This window comes from Hyposmocoma kahamanoa, unplaced genomic scaffold (genome assembly GCF_003589595.1).
Source record: "Hyposmocoma kahamanoa isolate Upper Pololo Valley unplaced genomic scaffold, ASM358959v1 98972, whole genome shotgun sequence".
Classification (NCBI taxonomy): Eukaryota; Metazoa; Arthropoda; class Insecta; order Lepidoptera; family Cosmopterigidae; genus Hyposmocoma; species Hyposmocoma kahamanoa.
The window spans coordinates 472,045-490,826 of record NW_020655740.1 but is presented as its reverse complement, the minus strand read 5'-3'; the positions used below and the strand labels follow the sequence as shown (position 1 = coordinate 490,826).

Sequence of the window (18,782 nt, the reverse complement as noted above, 5' to 3'; positions counted from 1 at the left end):
TTTCAAGTGTAAATTTATTTTACCTATGGAATAAATAATCTTTGACTTTGACTTTGACTTTGACTTCTTAATAAAATTCCAATGTATGAACGGCCGGAATTAAGGAGTACGATGTCTTGGGGAACAACGTTTGGTTCCAGTGAAAGCGGTGTTGGTGTTCCATTATTGTAAAGCGAAATCGGTTGTAACGGGCTTGAAATAGAAATATGTCTAATGTGATATGAGATAAGGGTGTGTTTTGTTCGACAGTGGGACGTCAACGTGCAGTACTCGCGGCCACCGTTGGCGCTCTACGGTGGCTACGAGGATTGGATGCTGAAGTACCCCGCGCTAACGACCAACCCACAGGCCGTCCCGCCCAGCCAGCAGGAGCTTCTGGAGGACATGCTTAGTGAGTATCTTCGCGACGTTGGGTGATTTTCCGAAACGTTTCAAATTTCAAATTACTGAACCATTGAAAAAGTTGGAAAATATTAGAAAAATATAATTCGAAAGCTTGTATTTTCGTACCCCCGGCAAATCAGTGACTTAACTTACATTTGCAAATGTACAGAAAATGAGTCCAAAGCTTTATTTTTGCTGTTAGGCCTGTTGGATATATTTAAAGAGCTCTTAAATGCTATATGTCCAAAAGTACTTAATATTATCATGTATACTGTCTTGAACTTTATTCATATATTTCCTGTAATACAAGTTAGACTCAGATTTAAATCTCCTATAGATACTAAATAGTTCGAATCCGATTTATTTTGGCACTTTTCCATTTCATCCAACTATTCATTTGTTTTTAAATATATGTATAAAGGCTGGTTTAAATAAATGCTCATGCGTGATTCACCACCACCACCCTTAGAGGTGGATGATTTTCTTCAAAACGAAATGGGACCAACATGGAGGTACCCTCTTTCCAACAAAAAAAAAAAAGAATCATGAAAATCGGTTCACAAATACCGGAGTTATCGCGTAAAATACATACAAAAAAAACATACACGAATTAAGAACCTCCTCCTTTTTTTGAAGTCGGTTATAAATGAGAACTACTTATTACAGGCCTCATGGTACAAGTGCATATGCGTTACACTTGTACCATTCTAGTGTTGGTAGATTATAGTCACCAAGTACGATGAAATCATTTTCGTCAGGCATTTGCAAATGATATGTCAGTAAATCAATATAAGGAACATATACATCCGACTTCAAACGAGGCGTGAAGAGGCATATTGTAGGCAGGCAGGGTGGAGGCGGCTAGTGCAGTGAGGATTCCATCGCTGCACTAGGTTCCTTCGCGTTTGGATACCACTTTCCACTTAACATCAGGTGGAGTGGAGTCATTTGCCTGTCAAGTATAAAAAAAAAAAAAAAAAACCTTGAGTTTTGGCGGGATGTATATGGCATTGATGACACAACAGTAGTTGCGCGAATTTCGATCAGGACATAGTCAACGAGGGGCGATAGCCGAAACCACAGAACAATAAATACAGTAGAAGTGGTTAGTTAGCGTCTGACGTAACTGTAGGTCTCGGAAGACCTACTTGAGGTCAGTCCGCCATTTTCGCTTTGTATGGTATGGTTGTGTCATTCTTTCGTGCAAATTATCTAAAAATCCTAAAAAATGATAGACGCACCATTGACTTACAATCATATGGACGTCGGGTCCGCGCTAAAAAGTGTCCGAACTTATAGGGCGTTAAAATCGTATACATAGCGTCATTCACGCTTTAGTCTTCGTTTGTTCGACTGACAGCGAAGCAAGCAAAATTAGACAGTACTGCGATGACATTACAATTTAAATTCAACGGTTTTGCTTTTTCATATTCCTTTACATGTCACTACGTTTAAATAGGTTGACTTGGGACATTTTTTTCGTGGTTTTTGTATTAGACCCGTCGTCCATTTATTTGTAAGTCAATGAGGCGCACCGAAAACATTACCCGTGGTGGTAATTCATGTCATCGAAAAGTCTTATTCCAATAAATTTTCAATTTTCTGTTTATCGAAATATTTTTTTTTTTACAAAAAACGAAAGTAAAACTTATACCTCTGCAATATGGTCGCTTCCTTTTTGGAGAACTAAATTAATAACTCCATTCACTGTGACGTTCAGCAGTTAAACGCTAGATAGCTACATTGATTGAAAATCCAATGTAATACCAAAACTTTTATTTATTTTTGTATAATAACAAGTGACGGAACGAACAAGTCGTGCGCCTGATGGTAACCTACACGTCTGTCCATAACAGCTGCAGTACCACTCAAAGCTTTTAATCGCAAAGATATGAGGCGCATTGCACTGCGCCCGTCACTCTGAGATATAAGTTGACAAGTCCCGTGGGTGCCTGTAATTTCACTAGCACCCGTTCCAAACCGGAACACAGCAATGCTGACGTTACTGCTTGGCGGCAGGAATAGGTAAGGTGGCAGTACTTCCCTGGACGAACTCTTTCACAAGGTGCTCTCCTGCTCCTGAACGTCGTAACTTGCAACAATCGGTATTGACGGTATTGAACCTTCGAACGATATGCCCACAGGGTAAAGTCTAAACAATATTAACAAATAGGAAATGAAACTATTTTTCCGGATTTAAATCGCGTATATTTGTTTTTTCAAACAAACCGACGTTCCGGGCCCTTTACAGGTCCCATGGTCACGGGTGACTGAGGTGATACAGTCTTCAACCAGCTATGTCTATGTGTAACAATCGCGAAAACCTAAGAACTCGATAATATTAACAACCCAGAACTAGTTATTTCTTTTTAAATTTGAAGCTAAGACCAATCAATATCAAGATTTTTTGTGTTTCAAATTAAAAATGTGTGAATTTTGGTTACCGATAAGCAAGTGCCGCCGACGGTTGAGTTTGCATTTTTATTGCTGACGTTTTGAACCTGCTTAAAATGGCCGTGGATTGGATAAATGAACTAGAACTGATATTTTTATATTGTTTTCGTGCTGAACCCGTATTGTGGGATATTAAAACGAAGGGTATTAAAATAAATATAAAACTCGTGATGCGTGGATGCGGCGTCCATCTTCTCCAAGCGCTCTACAGACCTTAGCGATTATCCGGAATACGTACCAGATACTGTAACTATATGAATGTGAACAGGTGACATCGACTATCCGACGTGGACGGAGCCGCCTGCGACGCCGCTGCAGCCGCCGGTGTCGATGCCACCGCAGCGCGCGGGCAAGCCCGGCGAGCCGGTCGTCGACCGCTCCAGCAAGGTTCGTTATTTCTTGCCCTGCTGTTTAACGACCCGCTTTTCAAAATACTAGTAGTTACCATTTTTATGTTGATTGTGGCGTACGCGTCGACAGGCTGCAGCGGTGCAGGTGTACGAGGAACGCGCTCGCGGCATGCAGCGCATTCTGGAGCAGCAGGAGCGCATCGCGGACACTTCGCTTACGTTGCAGCTGCAGCGCATCGAGGCCGAACAGGTAAAAATGAAATTCGTGCTGTTGCCAAAAAAGAAATAGCACGAGCATCGCTCGTGGTTCAAAAATAGAATCCTGAGCGTAGCGAAGGTTTCAAGGCACGAGACGCAAAACAACTTTGCTGCCGAGGGAAACACGCAACTTTTCACCTCACTATAGCGATGAAAATGGTATGATATGAAAATGGTAGATGAAAGAAAAACAGTTGAACTATAAAACATCAGTTTGTTTTATTAAAAGGAAAATATCTTCGGATGGGTTCTGAATTTACACCTCATCAATTTTTATTCTTGCTTGTTCTTATATTTTGTGTGGTTACTTAAATATTTAAATTATTTTATTCGACGAATTACAATATATAATAAGAATAAAATATACCGACTTATTTATATTTACATATGTAATGTACGACAAATCGCTTAATTGAACGTGCCATTATCTTTCTTTTTCTTTCAAAGAAAATGTTAGGTGCCACCACACCACACACCACAGTGCCAAGAAAAAAATATTACATTGTGTATTAAAGACGGTAAATAACGAATTATGAATGAAACTCTATTAGAAGCTCGGGAGTCGAGGATCGTAAAACCCGTACCGCCCTATTTTCTTCTTATGACGCCTACTTACAGTAGGCTGTGATGAGAAGAAACAAGAGCCGAGGCTTTTATTTGGGGCATTATAGTCAACTTAACTTGAACGCGGTCGTACTATTTATGTGCAAATGTGTTGAACAACATATAGCCGTAAAGACTAGCCAGCTTAGTTTAATGCTGTGCAAAGAGTTAGCGCTGGTTTTTCACTGGAGCCTGACAGAAGGAAGATGGCTATAAAATTTACAGTGTTTCAATATTCTCATTTAGTATCCAGTCTGTTTGTATATGATCAAATACTATGACTGCCTGGATGTCGCCACTGCTAAACGACCTAAACCGGTGCCTACATATGATTGTATTATGATTAAATGGAATGGAAATAAATAATTTCATTTAGTCATTCATAATTTCAAACAAAATTAACATTACAAACTCAGCGTTTATGTTATAATAATAACATTGTTGTTTTTCGGCAATAGGACTGGGAGCGCGTGCGGCTGCAGCGCGAAGCCGAGCAGCGCGACGAGCTGCGCGTCATGTATCAGCTGCGCGAGCAAGAGATCATCTCGCAGCTCATGCAGCTCGAGAACAAGCAATACGACATGGTAGGTGGTACCTTTAGACGTGACGCCATCAGCCACGCAAGTGTGGTGCAACCACTTTTTGTTTTCATGTTGGTATTATAAACCATTAGTATACGTTTGGAGCTTCCTACCCTTGAACCCAAGGCAAATGGATAACTTCCAGGTTAGTTTTCTCTGCCTAATTTCGGTGACAATTTTTATTATTCAAATGATCTAGAATATATGAAGTATTATTTAATGTCGATTATTTGCTCAATCTCGTATCTTATAAAGAATAGTTATACAGGAGACGAGATTTCTATTTATTTTAAAATTCTTATCAAGGGTGTTAATTTCTAATACGTTAAAGCCAGTGTGTGAATATGAAGGAAACGCGATGTAAAATCAGCCTGCAAATTTGTAATATACAATGCATTTTTTGCATTTCAGTTATTGTGTGCTTTAAGATACGAGTTTGAGAAAGTAAGGCGACTCAAATACTTAAATAATAAAAGTTGCCACCGAAATTAGGCATAGAAAATGAAACTCAAAATATCTAAATGCTGTTTTTATAGGAGACCAATAAGTACTTCTAAATCGCACATAATCTATGGAATCTTGTAATATACACCACTTATGCAATAGAAAAGTACGAGGTGTTGTGTGTATGTTACAATGAAATTTGCATGTTGAGGGAAGTTCACAACCCTTGAACTCTCCTCTTAGAGGAATTTTTATCTAGCATTAGGATATGTGGTTGGTTGGTGTTGTCTGCTGAAAGTATACGTCCTTTAACTGTGAAACAGGAACAAGAGAATCAGCAGTTGCGCGACCAGTTGGAAGAGTATCAACGTCGCGATCGCGAGGAAGCCGAACGGATTAGCGATGACCTCACCGCTACTCACTCCGAGTCTGAAGAAGGTACGAAGTTTTATTTGATAACTGGTAAAGCCAAAACACTGTAATATCAAAAACAGGATTTTGAGAAGGATTTTTCGGTTTTTTGTATCTTTTGAGGTTAATACCATAAAAAGATATATTTAACTTACGTTGTACATTAGATATTAAAGAAATCTTTCTAGCCATTATGATTTTACTTTGGCGAGTGAGTTATTTCTATAGAAAAACGAATAAATTTCTTTTCCCTCGTTAACAACCGAAAGATTCTTGTTATGAAATTACAAAACACTCTATTGAACCTTGCAATGTTTTGGTTTATCACGATAGAATGTCGTTTTTTATTGTTAAAATTTGAGCCGCGACAAATATTAGTGGACCCCTGCTCCTGAGACATTTGCGCGATCTGAGAGTTTTCGCTAACACTGGCACTTCGCCACACGTAAGTTCTGCATTTCGCGCGCGTAATTGTCATATAAAAAGATTGCAGCGTACCGCGGTGTGTCAAAATGATTTCAAAATTTTAAAAGTTGCAGTGTATTTTAGTTTTTAATATCTCATTCAAAAACACTTGTTCCTCAAAAATTGAAATGTGAGGGTATAGATTAGGCCTAGAGAAATCATATGAGCCCTGTTAAATCAAAACACCTTCAGTGACATTCCAGTGTATTCTTTGGTTTGACACGGCAGTGCTAGAATTTGAAATTTGAGCATAAGAGTTTGTAAACAAGCATTCCTAATAAAGTTTAAAAGTTTAAAAATAATGAAGTTCTGTTGTCTGAAGGATCAATTAAGGAAGCGAACTAATCTAAATTATTATATAATTAATTCTGGTAAATTGGATATATTGGATACATCTAACACGAGACACAATGTATTTAGAGTTGGATAATATAATAGATATTATTTTCTGCTTCTACATGAGCACGTTCGCCATTTCTTTTTTGTATCTATTAATTAAGATCTTGAGTCTATTGTCATTAATTTACGCGTTATAAGTACTAAAAATGGATATGGTAAAGTGAAGTGGAGGGCTTAGGAGAAAAGTTTTCCCAAAACAAACAATTGCAAAGAAAAGTAATTTGTCATTCGATGCTCAAACACAGAGCAATACCTGTGGTTCCGTATAGGTTTTTGAAGAAACAGAAACCCAAGTTTGCGGTTTCGAAGTACAATATTGTGGATTTAGAAGTACAATAGCAGACCATTTCGTGTCTTGTGACTACAAAGCAGTGTAGGGGTGATGGAAATAATGGTTCGGTAGATATTTTATCCTCTTCTGTTAATAATTCGGTCTCTGAAGAAGTCTCAGAAGGAAAAGTAACTCATACTGGCAGTGAAAATATTTTTAAATGCTAATTGAATTGAATGCTGTAATGAAATTGAAATATGAGAGAAATTACAGTTACAGATAAGATGGTATGGTATTGGATGTATTGAATGTGATGCAGAACTGTTTGCCATAGCTCTATTACACATAATAAAATATATTTAATGGTTATGCTTCGTATAAATGGAAGAAGTATAAAATATATATATTGTCATTTTCAAACATTTAATCTTAATTTCATAGCTAATTAGTGTAAAAAGTAAATAATTAAAAAATACTTTCAGAATTCTAGTAATAAAAAAAATTGTAGTTTAGTGATAGCTTCGGCTTGAAATCTTGAGGTATAAAATGCTGCAGCTTGGTAATAGAAGTGACTGAGTATCTACATCAAATACATTTTTGAACGAGTAAAAAGAGGGTGGTTTTCACATTGCCTCTTGAATCCATTAGTACATTATAAAAGTCTTCGTTAGTTAAAGAAGTGTCGACTTCGTTAAACGCTTGCATCCTGACTGGTTTGTTCTGTCGAATGAATCTGAAAAGGAAAAATAAATATACCTACATGAATTTTAAATGCCTAGTATCGTAAAGGTTTATTTATTACTGTAATGAATCGCATTGATGATTTATTTAAGACTATCTTTTGTTAGTAGGATGTCGACGGAACGTCACTATACACAAATTTACCAAACGTTTAACCTTGAAAATGGTTTTAAATTAGTGTTACAATAATTTAAAAAAACACTTCGACTTCATTTTCTCGTGTGGATACAGTGAAAGTGGTTTGTGGGAAAAAAGTGAGTGACATGGTAACGCCATAAATAATCGAAATGAAGGTAGTCGTCGAAAGAAAAAAAGACGGTAGACAGATAATTATGTCTGTTCTTAAAGTTGTCATCTCCCGCTGTCCAGTCAACTCGTGACAATGAAGCGAACGACTGTTCAGGCAAATCGGAGAGTCACAAGGTGCTCATGCCGTGGTAAGACACCTGTAATTAGTGATAATTATTTATTGTATACTTGCTTGTCAATATACTAAGCTATACTTCGACAATGAGTTATACATTGCGTAAGAATAATGCATTACATTATCTGCCATTGTAATAATGGCCACTTCTACCGACTATGTCGTCTTGGATTGCTATTAGCAGCCTTCTTGATTTGTTGGTCCATGCTATTACTAAAATATAAAAAAAAAGAATAGAAAAATATACTTACATGTGACATTCTTACGTGTTACATTCTGAATGTGTCATTGCCTCATTTAGTGCGCTATGCCGTGTCGTATATCTGTTCGCTTGTTTTTTTTTGTCTACCTACATATGTTTTTATTTTTCTCGATAAGTGAATTTGTAAATATTCTTTGACCGTATTTATAAATTTTACACGTGCCCAAAGTTGGACGCAATGTTGCACATTGTCAGTATTAGTTGTGTGTTTATTAATAATTGTTTATTTATTTTCTTTCACAATATTTGTGGGAATTTTGGGTTTAAACCGTGTAAAATTATGTGTTTTGCCTTTGTGAAGAAATAGTTACAATGAGAAACACGTACTCGTGGCGAAGTTGTCACTGGTAAAAAATAGTGTAATTTAACAATTGGAATATAAATTTGAAATAAAGTTTATGGCAATTGGAGATATGTGAATTGTGTAGTGTGTGTAAGTGAGGATGGGGTGCGGATATGTAATGAGTGTGACTGTATTAAGTTAGATTACTGTATCAAGCATTGAAAATATTTTTCAGGATCATAGTGATTGGAAGGCATCGTATTTGCCTACTTTAATGAGTAAAAGGCGTAAATTCACTTTGTTTTCATTACTGGCGTATTTGCGTTTTGGTAATTTTCGAGATATTGGAACTTAAAAGTTTTATTGTTGACAGAAAATGTTAATTCTCTGTAATAATATTATATAACGTTATGTTGTAAACCAAAGCATCTGTTATGTGTGATGGTTGGAGCTTCAACTGTGCTATAGGTCTTTAGGCTCATAGAATATTCTGAAAACAATGACTGCGACTGGTATTATTTATATGAGAGATAAGCAAAAATTACCTTGATTTTGTTTAAGAATAAAACTGAAACTAAATAAGATATAAAAAAAATCTATGGAGTTGTAGATTTCGTTTCGGTGATCCGACATGTTAATAGTTTAATTAAAAAGTCAGTAAATAAATAGATTTAAGTTAGATTAACGACGTTTGTTTTGCAGTAGACCTTTTGTTCAGAATTATGTTCCGACAACGTCGATAGAGAACACAGGTGGAGACTGAAAAACAGCACTATGTTGAAGCTTCGTTCCTTTTCGATTTTGTAATAATTTTTAATTAAAATCGTAAACAAAACGCTATAGTTGAGTTTACTTATTAGAAAATGTACACTAGTGCCTGTTTAATTTAATTTTAGTTTAGTTATAAATGTCGATTACGTTAGCTGGAGATTAGTAGCCCCAAAATGTGCCTCGAGGTGTCAGTTGCTATAGCAAGTATGTGTGTGTTGTTGCAGTGGAGCGGCAGCGTCTGATCGCGGAGAAGGCGATGACCGCGCGGGAGGTGGCCGCGTCGCGCGCGCGCATCGCCGCGGTGACCTCGCAGCGCGACCAGCTCGACCGCCGGCGCGAGCTCATGGAGGCCGAGCGCAAGCGCAAGCTGGCCGAGGCGCGCGACAAGCGCAAACCACAATTCGACAAGAACCGCAATGTCGTACGTAACCATCTCAAATACTACACAAACACTCACTCAAATACTACACTTGGATTTAAATCGCGTTTATTTGTTTTTTCAAACAAACCAACACAACAAAAAACCAACCAACAAAAAAAAAGTTTCGTTTCCCATGTGTAACAATCGCGAAATCCTAAGAACTCGATTCTTTTATAGCTGTTTATCTACGCACATATCATGAACCCTCTATGATGTATCCAAAAACCGCAAATTACGACCAGCATAAAGGTAAACTGTTTTGTTAGATTACATTCAAATTTCGAACATCTCTGAAAAACAAAACAATTTCATTCGACCTCAAATCTAATATCAGTCGAGATGAAGTTTTATTCGACATTAAATATACGATAGTTGTTTGTCTATGAATTACATAAAAACTGAGGTTGTGTGACATGCGTGAGAAAGTCTATATTTACCGCTATTTCGCCAGTCGTAACATACGATTCCTGAACACATCATAGAGAGCTTTAAATATTTGCATATATAAATAAAGCAGTATGTGTAACTGTACGTAATTAGACATTACAACACTCGTGTGATGTTTTTACAAGAGATGAGAGCCTAGTGCTCCACAACACAGTTTCAATACTGAAACTACATTCAAAAACATGTGAGGTCCATAGATATATAGGTATTAGTGCTCTTTGTCAAAGATAATAAAGACATTTCCATTTCACTTTTCGTCTCTTAGCAAACAATCCCTCTCACTCAAATCGACTCATCCGTAGAACAAAGATCTATGTATAAGATTACTTGTTCTCAGAACATAGTACATTTCGTTCGTTCTTCTGCGCTGTGAATGTCAGATCGACCGTTGTTCGATTTTGTATTTCCGAAACGAAATAACATATATAAATTCTCAAAATACATTGTTTGAATAACAAAATTATTCTCGTAACGTAGTTATCCTCTTCTGGCTATATAATCACATCGTACTCTCTTCTTCGGATGAATCGAATCATTTGAGTAACTTTAAAGTGGGTGGAAAAACTGCATCTGCATATAAACATCAAAAGTGTCTATATAGATCAAGCACGTTTTTGCCAATCAGTAATACCAACCAAGTAATTAGTATGGTTACCTATGAGCACATCTTACTATTAAATTTACAAATAATTACGAAGATTCGTATCATTAAAAAACCTAATCAACAAATCGGTCTATATAAAATGAGAAGTTTTGAAAGTCCCCTGCGTCATTCTATTTAGATCCGTGGAACAGACCTGTACCGTAACTTAAAATTCTATTAGTTCGTCTTGTAAACACAAGAAACGCTGTACAAGTTGTCAATATTACGAAACTAAAACACAAAAAGTGATTAATAAATTTCACTACGAACCCAATCCTTATATAAAAAGTGACTAGACCATGATTAAAATATATTTCATGGTTTCTAGGACGAAGACGGCGACACGTACATGTCGTCGCCAGTGGACAGCCCCACAGGATTAGTTCGTTCACTATCTTCACCAAACATCGCCAACGGATCGGTAAGTCTATTTCATAACACTCCATCTTGCTCACAAGCTCGTCAATTTCGTAATAAACAAGAACAGATAACTTCGATGGACTGCGCTACCTTATCCTATGTTCATTAACAAATTCATACCTGTCCATAAACAATATGAAATTACACACGCATTATTTTACTAAGGTACAACAAGTATTATTTAATATTTAAGTTTATTGAAACTCGCGATGTTTGACCATCATGATATTCAATTATTTTTGTGAAATTTCTTCACTAGTTTCTGATAATTATAATCCAAAGAAAACTTCCTCCGATCCGGCTGGATTCGAACCAACATTCTTACAATTTAGTGTACAAAACATATTGATGACGTAAAATAAAAGACATAAAAGAAATAAAAAACAAACTATTTCATTGGACCATTTTAAATTAACTAAATCAAATCAATTTGATCTCCCAGACCCCGTCCTCTTTTAGAAGATTTCGTTTCTAATCTAATGAGTCGGTATGATGCCAGGGCAACTCGGATGAAGAGGAGCCTCAGGTGCCAACTTTCGACCGCAGCACGAAGCCTCGGCCCCCGGCGCCACCGGAACGCGTGCACGACTTCGAGCCCTACGGCACCGCACCCGTGAGTTCCACTCTTATTACCTTACAGCTTGAAGGTGCATTGGCGTGGCACTGTTAATGGATGTTGTGAATGGATGGAGACGAAATTAATTCAGAGCTGCGTACTTTATTGTTTTCTTTACCTTGTGAACTATATAGTTGTAAATTATTTCCCTTTCACTTCTTAACAGTATCAGTCTCAAATAAAAATAAACAAAATATTACCAAAATTAAGAGTACATTACGTTTACGAGTATATACATCCAAGTCAATTGAGTGCGTCCGGTCTGCACCAAGTGCAAAAGTCAGCGATGGGAATCGGATCGTAGCCGAAACACGATGATTGCTGTGGTTTTTTAAGAAAATAGTCTAACTCTGTTTTGTAAAAACTGCCACGCGTTGTTTGCAATTTAAAGCTCTATAGGTTCGGATACTTTTTAGCGCGAACCCGACGTCCATTTATTGCTATGTCAATGAAGAAATCTATACTCTAGTATGTTCTATAGTATATTGTTGTATTTTGTAAAGTGCACTTACTGCAGCCCGCCGCCGCTTGCTGCAGTTTCGTTTTAATTTTCTGTTCAATTAAATGTTCCCTTATCTTGTAGATAATAAGTTTAACTTGCATTTGCTCATTTTAGTGCAACGTCGCGAAGTCCGACGGCTTCAATGTGAAGCATCGCTAATAATACAGTTTCCGTATAAGATTATTAAATACAGTAATTTACAAATGTTTACGTAGTTGGGTTTCTGTGACTAATAATAATCATTGGTATATTAAATTTTTAAATACCATCACTAGAGGCGGAAGTTGTATCTACATAAAAACGGTGTAAACCAAGATCTATTGTTTTACATCTGTCTTAGGTAAATGTTGACAAACTACAGAGTAAATTACACACACACCCGCACACACACACCCACTTACGCACACACGCACACACACATTTTTGCACTAGATAACCTATGCTTTATTTTGTAATTTATTTGTATTTTTGTATTAAGTTAATGTCGCGTTTTCTTACACTAAGAGGGAGTGAGACTGGTGATCTGTAACACAGGTATCCAACCTAGTACAGACTCCAGCAGACACTAAGGCACTTGATAGTTGTTATTTTTATTTTTTTGTAATTAATAATTGTATTTTTAATGTATTCATACACTGTAACTATAACCTTATTGAGAGAAATAAAGCATATTGTGTTGTATTGTTGTATATTAGGAGAGATCTCTTATAGGTTCGTTTTGGGCCGGGGTAAGAGAGTAAAATGGGAACGTAGATTGTGAGGAAGCTAGGGGTAGTGTAGGATTTTGTTAAGAAGATAAAGACAAATGTACATATTACTGCGAAGTCGGATTGTGTGCGCGCTCGTTATGACTGATTTGATCGAAGATTCCAAATGAAAAGCCGATTCTACGACGGGAAGTGGATTCAGGGGTGAAGGGCTGTCCACTTTTGGTGTTATCCGGATGAAATCTCAGTTCAGAATTAATTTACCGTGTCGAGAGGCGCCATTTCGTATTACTCATTAGCGAGCGAGCTCCTCACCCACCTCACCCCGTTAATTATTTTTTGTACAAAGAAAGTGTAAATAACAATTCTTGGACAATTTAAGATATCGCAACGCTATCGTATACGTTAACAAAACATTTTTAACATTGCACTGTTTTAATCATTTCATTTTTTATCAAGTGCAGCCGAACCGAACAGATTGGGTGCCATTTTAACTTAGATCGAAATTCAGAGACATATGGTCATATTTTCTATTAATATTAATGATGTAATTGAAAAAAATAGTTGTTCGAAATCTCGCAACGACGTTTAATTTTTCATTATTGATCTTTTTCGTTCTTATTTAGCTTTAAACAAGTAATGAAAAGTCATTACTTTTGTGCTTAATCTAAATAATATAAATATGTTAGACAACATCATTATAATGTTGTCCAAGGTAATTTGCGAAAGAACTGTGTTATCGAAATCGGAAACAACGACGGTACTACGAATACCCAGACCCGAGACCACATAATTAGTTTCTAAACTGAACCGGCCGGGATCGAACCCGGGACCTCAGAGATGGCGATACCATAAAAACCGGTGTGCAAATCACCCGACCATGGAGGCAGGCAAATCTGTATTTGTGTCATTTATTATTTGTTTAGTGAATAAAGTGTTTTTCTATCTAACCCGCATCAAACCGGCTTAGATTATTACCCAAAGCTTAGAGGGGTCGTGGGTGGTGGCACATTTATACAACAACTCTGCTCAGTTTTTTCAATTGAATCTACAATATCCATAAACAATAAATCATCTTACTGTCCAATATCGTCCTCGTGGAAGGAAATGCACAAAAAGATTACAATATTGACAAATCAGCTAATGTGTAAATTAACCACCCCGACGCGACAATCAAAGTGCGTCGGTGATACCTATAAGCGCGACTCGTGACGACCCAACATACGAGCACGTTGTTTGCCGGCTTAGCATTAGTGCGGGTGCCGACCTTGCTCCGCCGCCGCGCCCCCGCCCCGCCCCCGCCTCGCCTCGCGCCTTACAGTGACCCGCCACTGCAAATCCAGTGCATTAGGGTTAATACCCTAGACTATGTTAACAGTGCACGCATTCTTCAGGCGATCGAGTAAAGGTAATGAAAAAGTTGCGTGTCTGGTCTTGAAATGATAATGACACTAATAATTTTTAATGCGAAAACGTTAATATTATACAGTAACGAAATTAAAAAGGCGTCTATAAAATATCGCCTAATACAATAGTAATAACGAGTAGTTAAAAGAAACACGTGTTTACGCTTTACCGAAATCCTTCAATAGACAGTCAGACACGCACCTTGCCACGCGCCCGCTGTGTGGGCCGCTACAAGAATAGAATTTTCCATTTCATATTACGAATGCCATAATATTACATTTCAGAATACGATGTCAAGCAATAATAATAATAATAACGCATACACTCAACATAGCCCCGCACTAGGGAAACCCTGTGTAGCGGGTGCCATTGACACACACACAGCCAACCACAAATTACACCCCAACTCACGAGAGAAATAAATGTAGGCCATACAAATATTTCTTCCGGCCCGGGAATTGAACCCGGGGATCTCTGCGAGCAGTCCGGCATGGTAACCGTTCGGCCACAGAGGCAGTTAAATATAATAATAATAAAAGTTAAACGCCGGAATGTTCAATATAAAAATACAGTGTGTCCTGGGATGTAGTTCAAAAACTTTAAGGGCGTAAACTATGGTAAATTTTATCAAAAAATAAACCCCCTTATGAGGATCGCTTCCTAATCCCCTTCAAAATACAGCCACTTTAATTTTTAAATTGAGAAACTTACCCTTGCTTCTGCAAGATGGGTTCTCGGACTTGGTTGCCCTACATTTTGGTGTCATTTGAAAGCTTTTGCACTACATCCCGGACACACTGTATAAGTAAGTTTTTTTGAAGAAAAAAAAGATCATCTGTAAAATTAATTCATAATAAAAAGATTCAGTTGGGTATTTCAAAACATTTCGGGTCAACACATTTCGTTCGTAACACTTCAGATTTGCGGGTAGAGTGTTCGTAGTTTCGAGTGCCGATGTTCGCGAGTCTCTCGTTGCAAGGTGGGTAACGAAGTTAATTCATGTCGCCCTCCCGTACACCGCCAGAAAATCATTGTTTCCTAAACACATGGTGAATATGTAACCAGCACCTGGTGTTTCTTATAACGACTTCTGCGGTACTGATCCTTTTTCATGCCTAATATTCTAGGATACCGTACGACACGTACCATTTAGTCTAGATGTTGTGGATATTCCCAGGTTTCCGGCGATAGGCTAGGGAGTGGAATTCCCTGCCTGCGGATTATAGATATTCCACGAAAGCTATAACTTGGCTAGTTTAGGTTTGTGTCACTTACCATCACGTGACATGGAGATCAAATGCGCACTTATTGTTCTATTAAATAATCTCAGTACAGAGTACTAAAAAAACCGACCTCAAAAGTCATTCATCCCCTAGTTTGCTACCCTTAGAGGTGGAATATATTCTTCAAATTTCAATGGGTTCGCTTCTGAGCGGCACGGTCTTTACAACAAAAATACAATTATCAAAATCGGTTCACAAATTGCCGGAGTAATCAGTTTGTTATTGAACGAAAACGACGCCTAACTTTGTTTTACTAAACGATGTTATTTTTTATTTCCCGCTAAATAAAACTTCCTACAACGTTTCTAAAAGAAAGAAAATAACATGAGCTCTCAAATTATATTTTTGTAATGTCATTAAAATATATATACATATAACCGTCATTGTGAATAAAAACCGCCGAAGTATTTTAATAACCGGCAATCTGTCTCACTACCGCTACACATGTCTCTCAACCCTGACATTGGCAAAATCGTCGCGCAAAACGACGGAGCCATAGACACAAAAGTTGAAGTTGAAGTTGAGTAACATATATACAAAAAAAAGGTGTAGTTGAATTTGAAATCCTTCTCCTTTTTTTTTTTGAAGTCGGTTAAAAGTTCTCAGTGGTGAATATCAAACCAGACGCCACTGTGTGTTTCATGGACAAACAAAACGCCACATTGCGTCAACCCAAATCATCTTGTAAGCAAATTACATTTGAAATCATCACCTTGATCAAACTCTTGCACTCATTCGTAGGGCAGATTTCTCTGAGAAGAATGAGCAAGAAACTCGAGGTATTTCTCTTTCTCTTTGTAAATCGGTTTTGAAGGGTAAGAGCGCTGGTCATATTACAGGCACATGGGACTTGCCAACTTACGTCTCTGGGTGACGGGCGCAGTTTCAGTGCCCCACAGATCTTCGCAATTTAAAGCTGTGGGTGGCACTGTAACTGTTATGGACAGGTGTGTAGCTTACCATCAGGCGCATGACTTGTTCATACGTCACCTTGTAATTATTAAATAAAAAATCTTGTAAGCAAATTACATTTCAAATCATCCACATTGTTCAGTCACTCTTGTACTAATTAGTACAGTATAATAGGGCACATTCCTCTGAAAAATGTCAAAACTCGGTGCTGTCCCGAAAATATTGTAAAATTTTTAAGCGGGTGTCACCGCCATTTAGCGAGCACTTACTATGAGAGTAGGATTCCAATAAAAAAAATATTTTCAACAATATGTTCCTTACTAGGTTTGGTTCGTATTAAGACTATTAAATAGTTCAGGTGACATCATACACAGCTAGTGTGTTCAATCGACCGTGTTGTCTTGCCTTCACTCACTTTACACCTTGATTGGCAGACGCTACTGTGATCACGTTCCAAGCTATTATTTTGTACAATAAAATAATACAAAATAGGCAAAAAAGTGTAGAAACACATTTGTATGCGCAATGCACTAACACTGCAGTCATATTAGATTAGATCAAAATTGCGCACAGCGATGGAACTAGGCAATTCACCGTTTAAATCTGACGTCTAAGTGTACGTATAAGAATATATACGCGGAGCGAAAGCTAAGGTCAAAGGTCAGGGGCGCGCACGGTTCGAGGTTATCAGATGGCCTGTCAATCACGCGAAAGGGTTACTTCTTTGCAATGTACTCCACTTAGCAAGCCCTATATTCCATGCAATTTGAGATAATACACATTTCAGTAAGTGTGTGGGCGAAAGAAAACTTTACACCGAAACAGGAATTATTTGAACAGGCTTCGATGAATTTGATGATGATTCTTTTTTAACCGTCATTAAAAATGGAGGTTCTTAATTCGACATTTGTGAACCAATTTTGAGGATTCTCTTTTTGTTAAAAAGAGGATACCTCAGTATTGGTCCCATTTCAATTTAAAGAACATATTTCACCTCTAAGGGTGGCAAACAAGGGGTTGAAACCTGTTTTGCGCACTTTCCGTTAACCGATACCAAATAGATGTAATTGCAATAAAAAAGCCGATAGACCATTGACTTACAAATAAATGGACGACGGGTCTAATACAAAAACCACGAAAAAAATGTCCCAAGTCAACCTATTCGAAATTTAAATTGTAATGTCATCGCAGTATCGCGCTGTCAGTACAACAAATGAAGACTAAAGCGGAGTGTCGCGCTCTGTATACGATTTTAGCGCCTTACAAGTGCGGACACTTTTTAGCGCGGACCCGACGTCCATATAATTGTAAGTCAATGCGATAGACGTACTTTTGAGGTTGGTTTTTTTTTTTCTTAATAAAAAAGTTCTAATTATTATGTTACCAAGTGATGGACGAACAAGTCGTGGGCGTGATAAGTGTCACGCCAATCCAAAACAGTTGCAAGTCTCAGAGCTTTAAATCACAAAGATCTGAAGGGTACTGCCATTGCATCTGACACCCTCAAAATTTTTGTTTTGTTATTTATTTATATATAATACTAATACAATTACATATACACCAACAACTGTGTTTTATAAACTTAAAATAAGTTTTTCCCAATACCGCCAATTTATCGCTCAGCGCTATGTCTAATTATTAGAATAAAGAAAAAATGTGTTTGTGTGTGTGTGTGAGTGGTGTGATGTTACAGCGTGAGTCAGGGAATGAAGGCAAGCACGCAAGAGTTTACTGTGATGCTTTGTGCGTGTCTCAGTGTATGTTAGTTGTCTGACAGGTAGAATCACAGAACAATAAATACAATAGAAGTGGTTACTTAGCGTCTGACTAGGTTTGAGAAAGATCATTTTTTTGTTACAAGAAACGAAAGCAAAACTTATACCCCTGGTATATGGTCGCTTCTTTTTTTGAGAACTAAATTAAAAACTCCAATTCGTCGTCGTTTAGCAATTAAACGCTAGATAATTTCAATATAATGTCAAAACGTCGGTAACTTGTAATAATAGGTATTGAGGGTATTTAATTTTCAACGTTATGCAAACAGGATAAAGTTTAAATTATATTAACAATTAAGATATTGTTTTAAGATTTTGTAGTGTTTCTAGTTAAGAATGTGTGAGTTTTGGCAACATCGGTTCTAATAGTAATCGAGGCTTAAGGCATTTCCATTTGTTTTTTTCTTCCGTGGGTAGAATCGAAAGAAGAAACAGTGATGTATACAGTCGGTTTAATTTTTACGGAGTGCATAGCAATGAGACGAGCATAGACATTACTTAGTAAGGATAATAATAATAAGAATGCACATAAAAATACACAAAAACAC

The 18,782-nt window shown here is 37.3% G+C and overlaps 1 protein-coding gene across 2 annotated transcripts in view; it reads left to right on the top strand.

Moving 5' to 3' along the window:
* The window catches only part of LOC113238963 (ubiquitin carboxyl-terminal hydrolase 8), a 51,544-nt gene that overhangs the window by 8,421 nt on the left and 24,341 nt on the right, over positions 1–18,782 (top strand). For both annotated transcript variants that reach the window (XM_026475831.1, XM_026475832.1), the window contains exons 6-13: positions 250–391; positions 3,107–3,225; positions 3,319–3,438; positions 4,508–4,633; positions 5,398–5,512; positions 9,326–9,522; positions 10,941–11,033; positions 11,532–11,645. In XM_026475831.1, the coding sequence (XP_026331616.1) occupies positions 250–391; positions 3,107–3,225; positions 3,319–3,438; positions 4,508–4,633; positions 5,398–5,512; positions 9,326–9,522; positions 10,941–11,033; positions 11,532–11,645 (1,026 nt within the window). The remainder of the gene's footprint in view (positions 1–249; positions 392–3,106; positions 3,226–3,318; positions 3,439–4,507; positions 4,634–5,397; positions 5,513–9,325; positions 9,523–10,940; positions 11,034–11,531; positions 11,646–18,782) is intronic.